General features: G+C 37.3%; 2 protein-coding genes across 7 annotated transcripts in view; one reads left to right on the forward strand and one right to left on the reverse strand.

The window, feature by feature from the left end:
- Positions 1-3819, forward strand: part of DYNC1I1 (dynein cytoplasmic 1 intermediate chain 1) — a 320884-nt gene extending 317065 nt beyond the window's left edge. For all 6 annotated transcript variants that reach the window (XM_037836734.1, XM_037836737.1, XM_037836735.1 and 3 more), the window contains one exon: positions 2899-3819. In XM_037836734.1, the coding sequence (XP_037692662.1) occupies positions 2899-3009 (111 nt within the window). In that variant the 3' untranslated portion in view covers positions 3010-3819. The remainder of the gene's footprint in view (positions 1-2898) is intronic.
- The window catches only part of SLC25A13 (solute carrier family 25 member 13), a 257057-nt gene continuing 242025 nt past the window's right edge, over positions 3452-18483 (reverse strand). The window contains exons 16-17 of the mRNA XM_037836732.1: positions 16836-17056; positions 3452-4057 (exon numbers count right to left, since the gene is read on the reverse strand). Of these exons, the coding sequence (XP_037692660.1) occupies positions 16857-17056 (200 nt within the window). The 3' untranslated portion in view covers positions 3452-4057; positions 16836-16856. The remainder of the gene's footprint in view (positions 4058-16835; positions 17057-18483) is intronic.

The following is an 18483-nucleotide window of genomic DNA, read 5'->3' on the forward strand; positions in this document are numbered from 1 at the left end:
ACCAATGCTGACTGAATAAGTATTGAATAAATTTATATAGTAGGCAGAAGGACACAAGAGCAGTCTTATCCTTTAACTCTGAACCCTGAAAAAAGGATTTTCTTATGAAATGATTAGGGTTTTGTTGGACTAAAAGTCTCTGATGCTTTCATGCTCTTGAGCCTCATTTCTAGCCCTTTCTGATCAGTGGGTACCAGGTGAGATGAGTGATAGACAAAGGTAAGGAGGACAGTTTTGCCTAGATAGATGCTGTTTACAGCCAAAGGCATGGGTGAATGTAAAGTGAAAAGAAAGGTCATCTTTTTCTAAGGAAACCTGTCTGATCTTACCTACAGGTAATTCAAATGCCAAAAATTACTACCTTGGGTGTGGTAGCAGCCAGTGAATTCACATTCACACATTCAAGCTAAGATTATACTTAAATGCTTCCTGATGGTGATACTTGATTCTAAAAATGGGCAGTCTGCACCTTCTAAATCTAACATCACAATCATCTTGAGTTATTTTTATGATCAACTAGATGAAAAATCTAAGATAAAGTAGGGAAATTTAAGTTTTGAGAAGCAATTGTGTTTGCATCATTTATTCTAGAATGATTATTTTGTTAGCCGGAGCAAACTAATATTTCTGTGAAATTTGGGATTTTCTAAACAGGAAAAGACTTGACAGAACAAATTGGAAAGAAAAACAAAAACTGTCAAATATTTTCCCACCCTAACTGGCACTGTAGCTGATCAAAAAGGAGAAGAGATATGTTAGAATACTCTGAAACGTTTTATGGGGGTGAATCTGTATTTTTAAGAGCAAGGATTGGTATTACAGTACTCTTACTTCCACTCCCATACAAAAGCAATTTTATATACCATAAATATTCTCAATTCTGCCCCACACTGTATGTGGACACATACTTAGACCTTAATAATCCTTATTAGGGTTGCTACTTAACAGTCTTGTCCTTACTACTATGTTAAACTAGGTAAACACATTTACCTATTTTCTTGTTACAAGTATATTGTTTCTGAATATTGTTATCAATAAAACATTACATAGGGCATCATATATTAACTAAAATTCGTAATACGTTAACCAATAATGTAGCTTTATGTTTGGAAGCCAAACTCAGCTCTTTTTGAGCAGTATACTGTGTGTTATTAGTAAAATCTGCTTTTTTCTAATATTTAAAGTTCTATAAAGTTACAGGTTGGTTTAGCTTCCTTCTTACCTTATCTGAGAGAGAGATAATAAATAGCACTAAAATTCTAAGTTATGAGAGTGTTATCAGGATTGGGCTTTTGTAATTTTACATAGGGCTTTTGTTTTTTATGCTTTTTGGAAGGACTTAGGGGTTGGAGGAAGGAGAAGAAATAGTGGACCTATTCTTTCATGTAAATGCAATACCAGTTTTGCTGCCTAGGATTTTTGTCTGCTCTTTTGTATCCTTTATTTTGGGGGCCTTGTTTTCCAAGTGCAGTATTTTCTAAACTTGAAGGAAGAAATGAAGAATAGTGGAACCGAAGGAAAGAGCTCAAAGTAGGGAAATGGATTGAGCAAAGGGGTAACGGCATCATTCAAGACTTTTGTGAACTTGTGTCATTGCCTAAAAAAGAAAATCACTAGGGACGTGTTTAACATATGACTAAATGAGAAGTCTTATTGGTACTACATTTCTCAAAATAAGTCTAAGAACTCACTTCTCCTACCTGTATATCATTTCCAGAATTATATTCTTGAAACATTTAACTTGCGTACTGGAACACTAATTTAAGCAGGTACTCTTTCGAAGGACAATGTTACACTCCTATAAGTAGTCCTGAACAGATTGTATCTGTAATAAAAATTTATAGTTCTCTCTTCCAAAAAAATGGCTCTAAAGTCTAAATCAAGTTTATTTTACATGAAAAGCATTCAGACTTCTATATGATCCTGTTTCTCATCTTTGAATAATTCCCTTATCATTCCAAACACTTGCATGTTATCTTTAAGTGATTCACTTTTAGCTGCTATGTAGAGAAAGTATTATCCTTTAAAACAGATTACAAAAATTCACAGGCAATTTCCACGGGAAGAATTAATTTCCTCCTCACTGAATTGTGCATAGAAGATAATATTTGGGAAATTCTATAAATACCCTCTTGGTGAATCAGTACAGCACACTGGCTAAGGATGCTGATACTGAAAACAAATTATATTGGCACTGACATTTGCCAGCCATGCAAACTTGGTAAGATTATTTAATCCTTCTGTGCCTCAATTGTTTCTTCTGTAAAATGGATATAGTAATATTACACAACAAAGGACTGTTATGAAAAATGAGTTAATGTGTGTGAAGAACTTAGAACAGAACTCTTGGTAAGTGTTAGCTACTATTATTCACCAGTATCATATAAGATCTTGCTGGAAATGGAAAGCCCAAGCATTATCTCATATTAGTAAGATTTCTTTGTACATGGAAGCTATACGTTTGCCATGTATATTGGCACATTAGCAACACTTTAGAAAAACAGATCAGTTGCATTGATCAGAAAGAAATATTTTGAAATTATTTGCTGTGTCACTTGTAAGCCTGTATGAAGAGTAGTCACTACTGAAAGAGCTTTAATATGGCCACTGTAATTGTTTAGTTCTAAACAATTACAGTGGCCATATTATAGTTTAAAAATTTTATCCATTCCATGAGTGATTTTGCTCCTGAGAGTGACATAACTCTGTGCTCGTAAGTGGTGGGTTTGAGAGCAATACTTCTGGAGACCTAACTGACTCAAGGCAGAATATCTGGTTTCCTTTACATTCACATTCCAAGTGAAATGTCTGCTTTGTGAGAAACAGCCATGCAGGCTTTAAGGCTTTCAGATGGGAAAGACAGCCTGTTCACCAGTTCTCTGTTGATTTGCTTTGTAGCTGGCAGTTCCCCACAATGACGAATGGACCCGCTTTGCCAGGACCCTCGTGGAGATCCGTGCTAACAGAGCCGACAGCGAGGAGGAAGGCACTGTTGAGCTATCTGCCTAGTGGAAAGAAGCCAGCCCACCCCACACCTTCAGTCCTTTTAGAGCTCAGCCACTTTTACTCAGCGTCCATTCACAGTCAGTATTGCCGTGACATTTCAGGTGCCATATTGTGCCAGCTTTGCTCCAAGTAGTCCACACTGATCCTGTTGTGCTTTCCACCAATCTGAAATTCACAGAGCATTTCCATCTTTTCTGTCTCAAAAATGGGGGAGGGGGACCTTAACGGATTTAGTTGTTGCCTTTTAACTACTTAGTAGCTGTATTTAATAGCTGGAAACCTCTGGTTAAATTTGTGCTTACATGCACTCATGGCATAGTCCTATTAAATCCATATGAAGCCAGATATGATTAGGTGCAGATGTGGTGTGCTTCATGATATGGTCCAGGGCCAAAGACTTGAGATGTGGTGTTTCACACAGTAAGTCACATTATGAATGGATTTATTATAAGAACATTGCTGCTCCTTATTTATTGTGGTCTGCTGCATGGAACATATTTATTTGAAAGCATTAAAATAAACGATCCTAGAGCATGTGCATAATGAGAGGACTGCATTGTCTCTCTCCTGCTGTTGAGGTTACATTAAGTTCCAAATAACAGTATGTCGGTTCCATGGAGGACATGAAATGTTGCAGTGAAAGGAATGATTTTTAATGTCTGTTATTTCTAGGTACTTTAACAATATTTCAAATATAGTTGACTGTTGATTCTTCATTCAAGCAAACACAGTCTGACAAAAGTCTCTGATTCCTAAATATGATACCAGTCTAAATATGATACCAGTATTGCCAATAAAATGTTCCAAACCAGATCTGCACCAGTGTGTGTAAATTTTTTGCGTTGGGAAAGGCTGACTCCAAATTCTGCTGTAAAAAGGGGCTGTGGACTGCTGTATCATCAGGGCCATGTTAAAAATTGATAATTTATGGGCAACTAACCTTGCTGGTTAAACCAAGACTCCACGTTCTATTTTTATGAGAGGATGTGTGTGGTGTTTGGAAAGTTCTCCACTGTCTCCTTCATCACAGCTGCACTTCTCCAAATACTACCTGAAACATTTAAGACAGTTAAGGTGAACAAATACCAAATGTTTTACACATTACACTTTTTTACTAGCCCCCCAAAATGTTTGTACTATTGGACCAGGAAATATAGTCATAAACAACTTTATTTTTAAAATGTTTCCAGGTCATCTCATGCCTACCGAGAATTAAAATAAATAGTGGTTGAATCATGAAAAACATTTGAAGATGGGCTTTTAGCTTTTTAGGAAGGAGATTTCCATTTGTGCTTTGTTAATAGGCATGCCTTGAACTATAAGAAGAGTCCTTTAATTTTAAAATGATGATATACTTTCTACAAGTGCCCTAGAGTATCTAGATTAATTATTTGTAAACAAATTATAGTTTCAAAGATAGATAAAAAAAAAAAATATGCCCCTGAGAGATGTCATCAACATGGCAGAATAAGATACAGTCTCTGAAAAAACCTCCCCAGAGATTCAGTTAATAAAAGGACAAATCTCATTTGTTTAGAACTTTGGAAGAAAGTAGAGACTAGAGAAGTATTCCACAAATGCAGAATTGAAGAAACAGAAAAATACCAGGTAGGAAATTTCTGTCCCAGACCAGCCGGTCCTCTTCCTTCCCCCTCACTTGGTCCCACACAGCTTGGGAACTGCTCAGAGGCAACAGCCCAGATCCCTCCCACCTCCTACCAGATACAGACTATAAAACCACTCAGGATCCCCAAGCATATCCAGACACAGGGACCCAAGGCCACAGAGACCCGGGACAGAAAACAAGTCGCTGAGGAGCGCAGAATATAACAGGGCCCCAGGAGGAGCATCCAAAATGGAAAATTAGGCAGGCAATGGCAGAACCTATTTCTCACCTAAAAGCAGTGAGTAGCTGGGCAGAAATGTCCAAATCAACTGTTTGGGGATACAGGGAAGTAAGGGATGAAGAGACAGAAACCATGGCTCCTGGAGCTCATCTCCACCCTTGAGGGAAACAGTGGCAGGAGAGTTTAAAATATTCACAGGTAAACAGAAACTGAGAGAGACTGTGAACAAGATACCTACCCTACAAGAAATACTCAAGGGAATTCTGCCATCTGAAAAGAAAGACAGGAGGGAGAGGCTTGGAGGAGAGTATAGAAATGATTATCAGTAATGGTAACTAAAAGGATATAAAGAAGGAAGAAAACAAAAGCCAAAGGATAAAATGGTTGATGTACATACTGCTTTCACAGTAGTAACATTGAAAGTTAATTGATTAAATTCCCCAATCAAAAGACATGCATCGGCAGAATGGATAAAAAAATATGATCCATCTATATATTGCTTACAAGAGACTCATTTTAGACCCAAAGATACAACTAGGTTCCAAGTGAAAGGATGGAAAAAGATACTCCATGCATGCAGTAACGAAATAAATAAATAAAATACATACATACATAAATAAATAAATAAAGCTGGGGTAGCTATACGAATATCAGACAAAATAGACTTTAAATGTAAAAATGTTATGAGACAAAGAAGGACATTATATATTAATAAAAGGGGTAATTCACCAAGAATAAATAATATCTACGTACCTAATAAAGGTGCCTCAAAGTACGTGAGGCAAACACTGGCAAAACTGAAGGGAGTAATAGACGTCTCTACAATAATAGTGGAAGACATCAGCACACCACTGTCTTCAATGGACAGAACATATAAACAGAGGATCAGTGAGGGAACCGAGAACCTAAATAATATGATACACGAACTAGACCTAACAGACATATATAGAATATTGCACCCCCAAACAGCAGGATATATATTCTTCTCAAGTGCTCATGGAACATTCTCCAGGATAGGCCACATGCTGGGGCACAAAATAGGTTTTAATAAATTTAAAAAGATTGAAATTATATAAAGTACTTTCTCTGATCATAATGAAATGAAGCTGGAAATTACCAGCTGGGGCACTGGAAAAGTCACAAATACATGGAGGTTAAACAACCCACTTGTAAACAATCAGTGGGTCAAAGAAGAAATTGCAAGAGAAATCAGAAAATATCTTGAGACAAATGAAAACAAGTACACAATATACCAAAATTTATGGGATGCAGCAAAGGCAGTGCTGAGAAGGAAATTTATAGCCCTAAATGCCTACATTAAAAAGGAAGAAAGAAGTAAAATCAAAGCCCTGCTGAACACTGGCAGAAACTAAAGAAAGAACAACAAACTAATTCCAAAGCAAGCAGAAGGAAAGAAATAGCAAAGATTAGAACAGAAATAAATGAAATTGAGAACAGCAAAAACAAGAATCAATAGATCCAAAATTTAGTTCTTTGAGAAGATCAATAAAACTGACAAACCCTTAGTTAGACAAAAAGAGAGAAGTCCATATAAAATCAGAAATGGGGGGGAGCATTACCATGGACTCTAGAAATAAAAAAAGATCGTAAGAGGATGCAATGAATAACTGTATACCAACAAACTAGACAACTTGAATGAAATAGACAATTTCCTAGATACACACAAATAACCTACAGTGATTTGAGAAGAAATAGAAGACTTCAACAAACCAATCACAAGTAAAGAGATTGAATCAGTCATCAAAAACCTCCCAAAAAAGAAAACCCCAAGACCAGATGTCTTCACAGGTGAATTTTACCTATTATGCCAAGGAAGATTAATACCAATCCTGCTCTCAAACTCTTCCAAAAAATTGAAGAGGAAGGAACACTACCTAACTATTCTATAAAGCCAATATCACCCTACTACAAGATACTACAAGATACTACAAGAAAAGAAAATTATAGACTAATCTCTCTAATGAAGAAAGGGAAAAACCACACGATCATATTGATTTGATGCAGAAAAGGTGTTTGACAAAATCCAGCATTCTTTCTTGATAAAAACACTTCAAAAGGTAGGAATCAAAGGAAACTTTCTCTACATATGAAAGGCATATATGAAAAACCCACAACTAACATCATACTCGATGGGGAAAGACTGAAAGCTTTCCTTCTAACGTAGGGAACAAGACAAGGATGCCCACTGTCACCACTGTTATTCAATATTGTGCCAGAAGTTCTAGCCAGAGCAGTTAGGCAAGAAAAAGAAATAAAAGGCATCCCAATTGGAAAGGAAGAAGTAAAACTTTCGTTATTTGTAGATGCCATGATTCTATATTTAGAAAGTCCCCCAGAAAAACTATAACAAAGCTACTAGAACTAATGACAAGTTCAGCAAAGTGGTGGGATACAAGATCAGCATGCAGAATTCAATAGTGTTTCTGTATACTAATAATGAGCTATTCGAGGGGGGGATCAAGAAAAAAATTCCACTTACAATAGCAATTAAAAGAATCAAATATCTAGGAATAAACTTAACCGAGGATGTAAAGGACCTATACACAGAAAACTATAAAGCATTTCTAAAAGAAATCAAAGAAGACCTAAGTAAATGGAAGGACATTCTGTGTTTGTGAATTGGAAGATTAAATGTCATTTAGATGTCAGTTCTACCCAAATTGATCTATAGATTCAGTGCAATATCAATCAAAATTCTAACAGCCTATTTGCAGAAATGGAAAAGCTAATTACCAACTTTATTTGGAATGATAAGGGGCCTTAAACAGCCAAAAAGATCTGGAAAAAGAAGAATGAAGTGCAAAGACTCATACTTCCTGGCTTTAAGGCATATTATAAAGCTACAGTGGTCAAAACAGCATGGTATGGGCATAAAGATAGACATATTGATTGATGGAATCAAATTAAGAGTTCAGAAATAGACCCTCAGATCTATGGTCAACTGATTTTTAACAAGGCTCCCAAGTCTACTCAACTGGGACAGGACAGTCTCTTCAATAAATGGGGCTGGAAAAACTGGATATCCATAGCCAAAAGAATGGAAGAAGGCCCTTATCTCATACCCTATCCAAAAATTAACTTAAAGTGGATCCAAGACCTTAATATAAGATCCAGGACCACAAAACTCATAGAAGAAAATGTAGGGAAGCATCTTCAAGATCCTCTGTAGGTGGGGGTTTCTTAGACCTTACACCAAAAGCAAAGCAAAGAAAGAATAAAATAAATAAATGGAACCTCTTCAAAATTGAATGCTTCTGTGCTTTAAGGACTTTATCAAAAGGGTGAAAGACAGCCAATTCAATGGGAGAAAATATTTGGAAACTACATATCTGATAAGGGTTTAATATCCAGAATATATAAAGAATCCTACAACTCCACAAAAAGACAACCGCCCCCCCCCAAAATGGGCAAAAGACATGAGTAGAAATTTTTCCAAAGAGGAAATACAAATGGCTAAAAAGCATATGAAAATGTGCTCAGCTTCACTAGCTATTAGGGAAATGCAAATCAAAACCACAAGGAGATATTATTTCACACCCACTAGAATGGCCACTATTAATCAAACAGGAAACAAGAAGTATTGGAGAGGATGTGGAGAAATAGGAACACTTATTTATTACTGGTGGGAATGTAAAGTGGTATAGCCGCTATGGAAGATGGTTTGGCTGATCCTTAGAGAGCTAAGTATAGAACTGCCATATAATCTGGCAATCTCACTTGTTGGTATGTACCCAGAAGAAATGAAAGCAGGGACACAGACATTGCACACTGATGTGCATAGTGGCATTATTCACAGTTGCCAAAAGATGCAAACAACCCAAGTGTCCATCAACAAAAGACTAGATAAACAAAATGTGGCATATACATACAATGGAATATTATTCAGCTGTAAGAAGGAATGAAGTCCTAAAACACGACAACACGGATGAACTTTGAGGACAATATGTTGAGTGGGATAAGTAAGACACAAAAGGACAAATATGGTATGATCTCACTGATATGAAATAATTATATGTATGCTCATAGAGACAAAATTTAAAATACAGGTTACCAAGAGATAGAATGAGGTTAGAGAATGGGAAGCGTATGCTTAATATGTGAAGAATTTTTAACAAGGTTGAATTTAAATGTTTAGAACTGGATAGAGGTGATGGTAGCACATTATGGTGAGAGTAATTAACAGCTCTGAATTATATGTGTGAAATGGCTGAAAGGGGAAGTTTAGAGTCACGTATGTTACTAAAAGGAAACCTAGAGGTTAAAACGTGACTGTGTAACAGTGAATCTCATGGTGGATGATTGTGATTGACAGTACAAATATTAAAAAGTTCTATCATGAACTGGAACAAATGTAGAAAACTATTACAAGGAGTTAATAACAAAGTGGTATAAGGAAAAAAATGCACCTACTGCAAACCATGAACTATAGTTAACAGTAACTATATACTGTTACATAGGTTCATCAACAGTGACAAATGTTACCAAACCAATGCCAGGTGTCAATAAGGGGGAATAAGAGTTAAGGGATGTTTTGGGTTTTTATTTTTATTTTTTGGAGTAATGAAAATGTTCTAAAATTGATTGGGGTGATGAACACACAACTAGGTGATGATACAGTGAGCCACTGATTGTATACATTGGATGGATTGTATGGCATGTGACTGTATGTCAATAAACTTGCATTTTAAAGAAAGAGAATCTGAAATAGCATTGTTTAAGGGAGAGCCAGTGAAAAGTACTGAAGAAAAAAAAACAATAGTTTCTCAAGCATACACTAAGTGAGCTAGGGGTAAATCAGTTAATTCTCGAGTTGCCTTAACAGACCAAGTCTGAAGATTCAATGAGTTAAGATGGTTAGAAGTGCAAGGGAATATAGGAAGCCGAACAGCTTCCTTCTAGGTCTCTTGGAACACTCACTCTGGTACCTCTGAATCACCTTGTAATAAATCCAACTACCCTGAGGCCTCCGGGACATGCAGAAGCTCAAGCCAACCATAGTGTGACCATGTGGATACAAACAGACACCTAGCCAGTTCACAGCTGTTCTAGCCCACAGCCATTAGTCATCCCAGTTAATCCCCAGATATCATGGAATGTGGTAGCCATGAAAATGTGCCTCTCAAATCTCCTACTGCAGAGTGTAATTACTGACAGTTCCAGCTGCCGTGCCCTAAAATCCAGTTCCATGTTTGGCCAAGGCCATGCTTCCCACAGGTTGCTCCCAGCCAAAACTGAGCATGGCAGGAATACTAAGGCAGACCTTTTCCTGGGAGACATAAGATTTGTCTGATGGTAACTTTGGTTCAAGGGTTCTTTGTCAGTGGTGCCCAAACTTTCTTAGACATGCACTGTAGTCCAAGACTAACCTTCCCTTTTCCTTCTTTCCTCCCTCCCTCCCTCCCTTCTTGATCTCATCAGTGACTTCAGTGCATAGGTCATGCACATCTTTTTGTTAGATTTATTACTAGATATTTTTTTTATTCTATTGTAAATGTTAGTTTTTATTTTTAAATTTTATTTTTCAGTTATTTGTTTTAGCTTGTAGAAACAATTTTTTTATATTGACCTTAATTTACAAACTTGCTAAATGTACTCATTAGTTTTAGTACACTTTATAGATCCCATTGTGTTACTGTATATACAGTGCCATTTAGGAATAGCAAAAACTTTACTTCTTCTTGCCAATCTTCTTGTCTTTTTTCCTTTTTTTTCTGCAATAGCTAGGACTTCTAGTTCAATGTTTTGTAGAAGAGACGAACACAGACAGCCTTACCTTTTTTCTCTTCTTAGTGTAAAAGAATTTCAGTGTTGCCTTGGTATCGGAAATTCCACTCTATTCTTAGTGTGTTGAGAGGTTTTATAGTGAGTAGGTGCTGAGTTTTATCATACGCTTCCATTCTGCATTTACTGAGATGATAATACGGTTTTTCTCCTCTATCCTGCCAATGTGGTAAATTACACTGATTGATTCTTTTGAATTTGAGTCCAACCTTGCCATCCTGGGATAAGCCTCATTTGGTCACATTGTATTATCCTTTTTATATATTGCTAAATTCCATTTGCTAGTATTTTCTTAAGAGCTTTTCCATAATTGTTCCATAGGGCTACTGGTTGATAATTTCTTTTTTTATTCTTATGTCTTTGTCAGGTTTTCATAACTCATGTTAAGAAGTGTCCCAGCCTCCTCTATTTTGTTAGAGTCTATGTAATATTGGTATTATTTCATCTTTAAATGTTGTTGGAATTCACTAGTGAAGCCATCTGGGCTGGGAGCTTTATTTAAGGAAAGTTTTTTAGTAGCAAACTCATTTAATAGAAATATGGCTATTCAGTTTTCCACTTGAATCCATTTTGGTAAATTGTATTTTTCAAAAGATGTGTTCATTTTATTTAACTTGTCAGATTTATTAACATAAAGTTGTTCATAATATCACCATTTTACTTTTTAATGTGTGTAGAAGCATAGTGATGTCTCCTTTATAATTCCTGATGTTGGTAATTTGTGTTTTCTTTTCTTCTTCTAAATAGTCTTGCCTAGGTGGGGGGTTTAGAGTTAGGGTTAGTATAGTCTACCTTGGTGAAGTCTCATCTGCGCTTGAGAACAATGTGTATTCTGCTGTTTGGCTGTAAATTCTATAAATATTAGGTCAATAAAATTCAATGATGTTGTTCAAGTCTTCTATATACCTAATTTTCTGCCTACTTGTATCAAATCCTGAGAGAAGAGTATTGAAATCTGCAAATATAATTGTGGATTTTAACTCTTCTTTCAGCTTTATCAGTTTTTGTTTCATGTAATTTAAGCTCTTTTATTAGTTGCATCCACATTAGCATTTTATGTCTTTCTGATGAACTGACCCCTTTATCACTATGAAATATCCCTCTTTATCCTTACTACTAATAGTCCTACTATTAGCAAGTAATCTACTTTGGCTGATATCAGTATAACCAACCCCAGCTTTCTGTCAATTTCTGATTTCCTTGTGTGGGAGACTGAATCATGCCTCCCCACAAAGCCACATTCAAGTCCTAACCTCCAGTTCGATGGGTCTGAACTCATTTATAATTAGGAACTTTGAAACTGTCAATGCCCAACTGAACCAGGTGGGCCTTAACCCAGTACACCTGAAGACCTTATGAGCAGAGGAAATTGGACACAACAGTAGAAGCCACAGGAGGAGACTCAGTGTTTTAGCTTTCTAGGCTGCTTAAAGCCAAGTACCATGAAATGGTTTGGCTTAAACAATGGAATTTACTCACTTCCAGTTTTGAGGCTGAGCAAATGTCCAAATCAAGGCATCATCGAGGTGATGCTTTCTTCTTGAACACCAGCTGCTGGTGATTCCTGTTCTTCTGTCACATGGAAAGGCACATGGCGGCATCTGCTGGGCTCTCCCTTCTTTTCTAGGTTTCATTGACTGCAGCTTCTTGATTCTGTGGCTTTCTCCTCTCTTTCTCTCTCTATTCATTCTGTTTATAAAGGACTCAAGTAATAGAATTCCCATCCTGAATGAGGTGAGTCACACCTTAACTTAAGTAGCCTTATCAAAAGATCCTACTTAGAATGGGTCTGTACCCATAGGAATGGATTAGATTTCGGAACATGATTTTCTGGGGTACATAACAGCTTCAAACCAGCACACTACACCCTCTGGACCCCAAAAAGACAGGTTCTTTACACATGCAAAATACATTCACTCCATCACAACATCCCAAAGTCTTAAATTATTTCAGTAACAAGGCTAAGTACAAAGTCTCATCAAAATAGGTTATAGGTATGGTCTGTCCTGGGGCACAATTCCTCTCTGTCTGTGGACCTGTGAAACCTAAAGGACATGTCATCTGCTTCCAACATACAAAGGAGGGGCAGGTGTAGGATAATCATCCCAGTCCCACACGGATAAATTTGAAAGAAAATAGGGGTCATGGGATCCAAACAATTCTGAAAGCCTGCAGGGCCTACTCCATTAGATTTCAAGGTCTGAGAGTCATCTATGGAATGATGTTTTGACCTCGGGGCCTGATGGAGAGGCAGACTCAACTCTTCCAAGTGCCTGTGCTGCCCCACCCTTTCCCATGCTCTCCCCAAACACTGGGGTGATGGCTCCACCCTCTTCAAGCATTGGGGTGACAGCCAGGCTTTCCACAATCCCTGGGGAATAGGTTCCAATCTCTGACAAAACTGGGATGGTATCGCTCTTCCTGAATAACAGGGTGGAAGGCCTGCCCTTGCCAAGCTCTGGGACTACCCTTACCACATACACGGTGGCCCCACTCTCTTGGCCCGAGATGGCTTTGGTCCAGACCTCAACTTCCAATGTTCTATCTTTGAAGTGATTTTTGCTAATCTGTCCCTTTTAGACCAGGCTGGCAGTGGTTCTGCCCATTCAGATCTTGCAAAAAGTTTGTTGGTTTTGCAGGTCATACACGGGTAATTTTTAAAAGATATTTTCACAGAATATAGATTTCTTGGTTGACTTTTTTTTTTTTCCAATACCTTAAAGATGCTACTCCATTGTTTTATGCCTCATATAGTTTCCAACTAGAAAGTCTTTACTTATCATCATCTTCCTCTGTGGGTTGTGTCCTTTTTGCTCTGGCTGCTTTTAAGATTTTCTCTTTCATGAATTTCATCATGATGTACTTTGGTGTGTTTTTCTTTAGGTTTCTTTTGCTTGGGGTACAATGAGCTTCATGGATTTGGGCATTTATAGTTTTCCTTAAATTTGGAAATTTTTTTTGTCTCCCTTTTTCTAGGACCCCCATTACATAGATGTTGCTTTGCTTAGTATTGTCACACAGGTGACTTGATGTGTTGTTCATTTTTAAGATTTTATTTTCTTTCTGCTTCCATTTGGAGAGTATCCTCTGCTATGTCTTCAAGTTCATTGGTTTTCACTTCTGCAATATCAAATTTCTTAACATTCAGTGTATTTTTCACTTCAGATATTATAATTTTCATTGAGTCTTTTTTATCTTCCCTTTCTTTCCACATCAAGTTCATGTTTCACCTCCCTTCCTGACTATATGGGTTATTTATAATAGCTGTTCTAATGGTCTCACTGCTGGTTCCATCATCTGTCATTTCTGGGTCTGTTTCTATTGACTGATTTTTCACCATACTGCTTATATTTTCCTTTTTCTTTTATGACTGGTAATTTTTTATTGGATCCTGGACACTGTGAATTTTACATTGCTAGTTGGGGGCTTTATTGTATTCTTTTAAATAGAATCAATTTTGTTCTAATATTAAGTTAGGGTACTTGGAATCGGTTTGATCCTCCTTTTAAGCTTTGATAGGTTATGGCCAGAGCAGCCTGTATCGTAGGACTAATTTATTCATAATACAACCCTCTTCTAAGGATTATACCAATGTTCTGTATGTTATGAGGACTTCCCACTCTGGCTGATGAGACTACAAACTATTCCTTCTGTATGAGCTCCAGAATTTTTCTGCTTCCTCTTTCCATGGTTCTTTCCTAAGCTTCAGAAAGAGTCCTCTTACAAACGCCTGCATCAGTACTCAGCCAAGGATCTGAGAACTCGCCGTTAAACTACAAAGCTGCCTCTCGGAGCATCTCCCTCCTATTTGGTACTCTGTCCTATAAATCCTAGCTGTCTTGGCCTACTTGATCTCTGACCTCCATCCCTTCAATTTGGGGTTACTGCTGGCCTCTGTTTGGGTTCCCCTTCCCTGTACTGTGGTTGGAAACTGCCTCCAGGCAGTAAGCTGGCACAATGGTAAGGCTCACCTTGTTTGTTTCCCTTCTCTCAGAGTCTATACCCTGCTTTGCCTGATATGTAATGCCTGAAAACTATTGTATCATATATTTTGTCCCATTTTCTAGTTTTCCCTACTATTACATCTTAGCCAGGAGCTGAAATCTCCCAAAGACATAATTTTTAAGGTAGAAAATAGGTAAACTAGAATTCAGCATATAGTTTTCACTATAGAGGCCAAAGCATTTATTTCATATGTACTTCTGAGCTTTGATGATAATATTTTTATGGGTTTTTTTAAATTTATTTTTAAACAGCTTTAAAATAAAGGATAGAATTTATCCCTTAAGTCCCACTCATGCCAAAAGCCATTACTGCAGTTTTTAGTAACTTAGCCAGATATCTGTAGTGTTAGACTTAGTTATTAAAAAAAAGGCAGGAAACTTTCTGAATTGAATAAAAGGAAATGATGCTATGCATAATTTTAAGTACTAAGAAGAGACAGAATTGATAGTTTCTCTGCATTCCCTCTCATGCAGTGAAACTATTTTCAAAAAAAAAAGAAAGAAATCAACTTTATAAATAGTGGTAACAGGGCTGAAGTTCAGATTAAGTTTGAGCTGCTTCCTCCCTTAGAAGGAATGAGATACATAGACTGAAGTGAGGTGGGCAAAGGTGAGTGTGGTACTATTTTTCTTAATAATAAGTTCAACAAATATTGTCAGTCACTTCACTTTTATCTTGAGAAGAAAAACCCTCATTTTTCTTCATCCCAAATTTTCATTTTTCTGATTTTACTATAACAGAGTATAAGCCTTTTACAGCACTGGAGCTACCCCCAATGAAGAGATTATCATAAAAAGCACACATAGTAGCTAACTGTCAGGAGATATAAATTCTCAAATTAGTAAAGCCTTTCTTTTTTGACTTAAGAATTTATGTAGCTAAAGTCTGCTTCAAAACAAAAATTTCCACTCTGAATATAGCATTCTTTTGAGAAAGGAATGAGAATAAGACATTTTAATTTTTTTTTTTTTCCTTTTGCTCAGGAAGAAAATGCTGTACATTTTTGGTGTGTGTCAGTCAGTAATCTGCTTTCATTTATGTAAGAATGGGGGAGGGGCTGCAAAATGCAGTGGTAGATTAGTCTCTCTTTTAACTTTAGGGGTAGCAGAAAACTTGGGAATTCAGTAAGACTTTTCCACTATTAGTGGTGACAGAGATTTCATGTCCAAAAGTAATTCCAGCAAATCCCACATTCTGTAAACTGTCTCCATTCCCTCCAGACACACTTTGAGGCCAAGTACCCATAGATATTTACTTTTAATTTGGTTTTCCATCATTTCCAACTTTTGTTGAAGAATGGCATTTTCGAATTATAGTGGAGATTTTTAAGGTGATCTAGTTCAGTTTATATCATATCACATTGCATTGCAACAGTTTGTAAACTTACCTCTGCTTTTTCCACATTACCTTCCAATTTTAAACCTGTGGGGCAAATGCTTCAAGTACCTCAGTCCTCTCTCTACTTACTTTAGTAGGCTGTAAAATAGTTTGAGAGGAACCTCAAAAGGTTTTTCAGGATTCACCTGGTCCTAAGGCTCCAGAATTATTTGAGATAGCAAATGCACTTACTATAGTAAGCAATCAGAGATCTTCCTTCCCTTCTACTGTACATATGTGATGATACAGCCGACACTGAGAACTGAGGACTATTAGAAATCCACAGCAAGGATTATTACAAGAACTTTCTGTTGAGTTTTGTTAAACACACATACACACACACACATACATGCCCCGTAGTAGGGAGAGAACAGGGCTTGGGCTCCCATCAGATCTGGGTTTGCCTCCTAGCTCTAGCTCCCTCGCTTGAGTTTTGGTTTCCTCTTTTGTAACACTGGGAAAAATAATACCTATCTTAAGGGTTATAGGGAGGATTAAATGAGAACACGTCTGGCATCTAACAGCTCGTATTTATCAAGTCCTTTCAAAAGAACTGCATGATGGAGGCAGAATTACTTGTTCCTTTCTCATTTAAAAGCAACTCAATAACCGACCAGAGCAAGTGCTGGGATAAGTGGCTAAGGATGGTGAGGAGGGATGATGAGAGATAAGGAAGAGTGTTTTAACTGGCCTTTTTTTCATTAAGCTCTATTTCCCTTTTCCCACCCGGTAGGACAGAGTATATATAGCATGCTTGCACGAGTCTTTTCTGAGAGCTTGGGCCCATTTTCAAATTACCTTAACTGCTTGTCTGCAAAGTCAAGCATTCTCTGAAGGGGCAGGAGCCGTGTCCAACGGAATCGAAGCAGCTGTGGGCACCAGCGCCGTGGCCACCAGCGTGTGGGGGTGGGCGTGCCTCACACAAGTACAATTAGTGTGTCGTCTTAACTTTCCTCCTGAAGTTATTCGTGGGGACTTGTGGTTTTGCCTTGAGCGAAACCCCCTTAACAGCCGGGAATCTAAAAACAAACAACATTATTTTATTAGGTTACCCCAGCAGATGAAAGCAGAGTATTCCATTTGGACTCTTTTTGGAGTCAATTACTGCATTAGCTGAAAACAAGCCCTTCTGAAAGAGAGCTCTCGTCCTGAGCAGCTTCTACAAGAAAACTTAATTCTGTGCTTCTAAGGACACATAAAATGAGATGAACAGAGAGAAGGAGTTGTAAACAATGGACTCGTTAAGAAAAACTATTTTGATGTAACACTAATATCAAAGGAGATGGTGTTTTAAAAAAGATTTATTTTTAACAATAACCAGGGAATGTAAATATCTTTGTAGTTTCTATGCCAGTTCCTTGTTCTAAGTTACCAACCAATTAAAACCAATGTTAAATAGCTGTGTTTGCTTCAATAAAATATTTTCAACTTCTAAAATAACTGAACAATAAATAAAAGTGATTCTTTTCACTTATAATTTTAACTCCAGCAACAAAAAAAGCCTGGAAAGTAGGAAAATAAAGAAGATTACTGATTGGGAAAAAAAAATACATTTCTCAAAAATTCATCCGTCCTTCCTTTCATTCTCCCACCCACCTGTCCATCAGTCTGTCCATCCATCTTCAGAAGTAATAACCAAAAGCCTTCAAAGTTCCAGGAACTGTGGAACTAGAATTTAAGATGGTCTCCACCCTCAAGCTACACAGTCTAGACTTTTAAGTAAGACTGCCACTGGTTTAAAAGATAGAGGTAACAACACTTTTAGATACCTCGGGCTTTACAATAAAGCAGTGACCTCCCTGTGATCTTCATAACATTGGAAGTAGAACTAGTAGGGGTTGGGTTATTTCCAAAAGGTAAAATAAAAGGCACACCTCTTTGTGGGCAGTACCATTTGGGGAAAACATTTCACTGCTCTGACCAGGGAACCTATCTTAACGTCTTTGGAGGAATCCACATTCAGAAGGCATTTATTACCATGAATTTAAAATGTGACTTTGCTCAGTGGTAAGGATACAAATCCATCCCCACATGCACAGCTTCTGTGGTACAAAGCACAAGATAACTTTTAGGGAGTTTATCTAGAAGGGTAATAAACGGGGCCATAAGACAGGATTTGTCACATTCCATTATTGATTTCCCTCCCTCCATCTGAAGAATTCCAGTGTGACTTGTTTAATACCTAGTCGGAGTAGGTTACCGACAGTTTCAAGCACAATTTGGCTCCGTTTTTATTCTCTGCTCACTGAGTTATGTGCTGTTAAACATTTCCAGAAGACTGTCAAAATGTAAGCATCCTGAGGTTTACATAGGCCACGCCATTAAATAACATATAAGCACAAAATTTCAAACATTGTTTTCCAGCAATGGTAAATATTTTAGCTAAGTAAAAACTGAAGCTTAACATGCAATAAGCATTTAAATGACTCCTTTCTGCGCCAGAAGT

This window comes from Choloepus didactylus, chromosome 5 (genome assembly GCF_015220235.1).
Source record: "Choloepus didactylus isolate mChoDid1 chromosome 5, mChoDid1.pri, whole genome shotgun sequence".
Classification (NCBI taxonomy): Eukaryota; Metazoa; Chordata; class Mammalia; order Pilosa; family Megalonychidae; genus Choloepus; species Choloepus didactylus.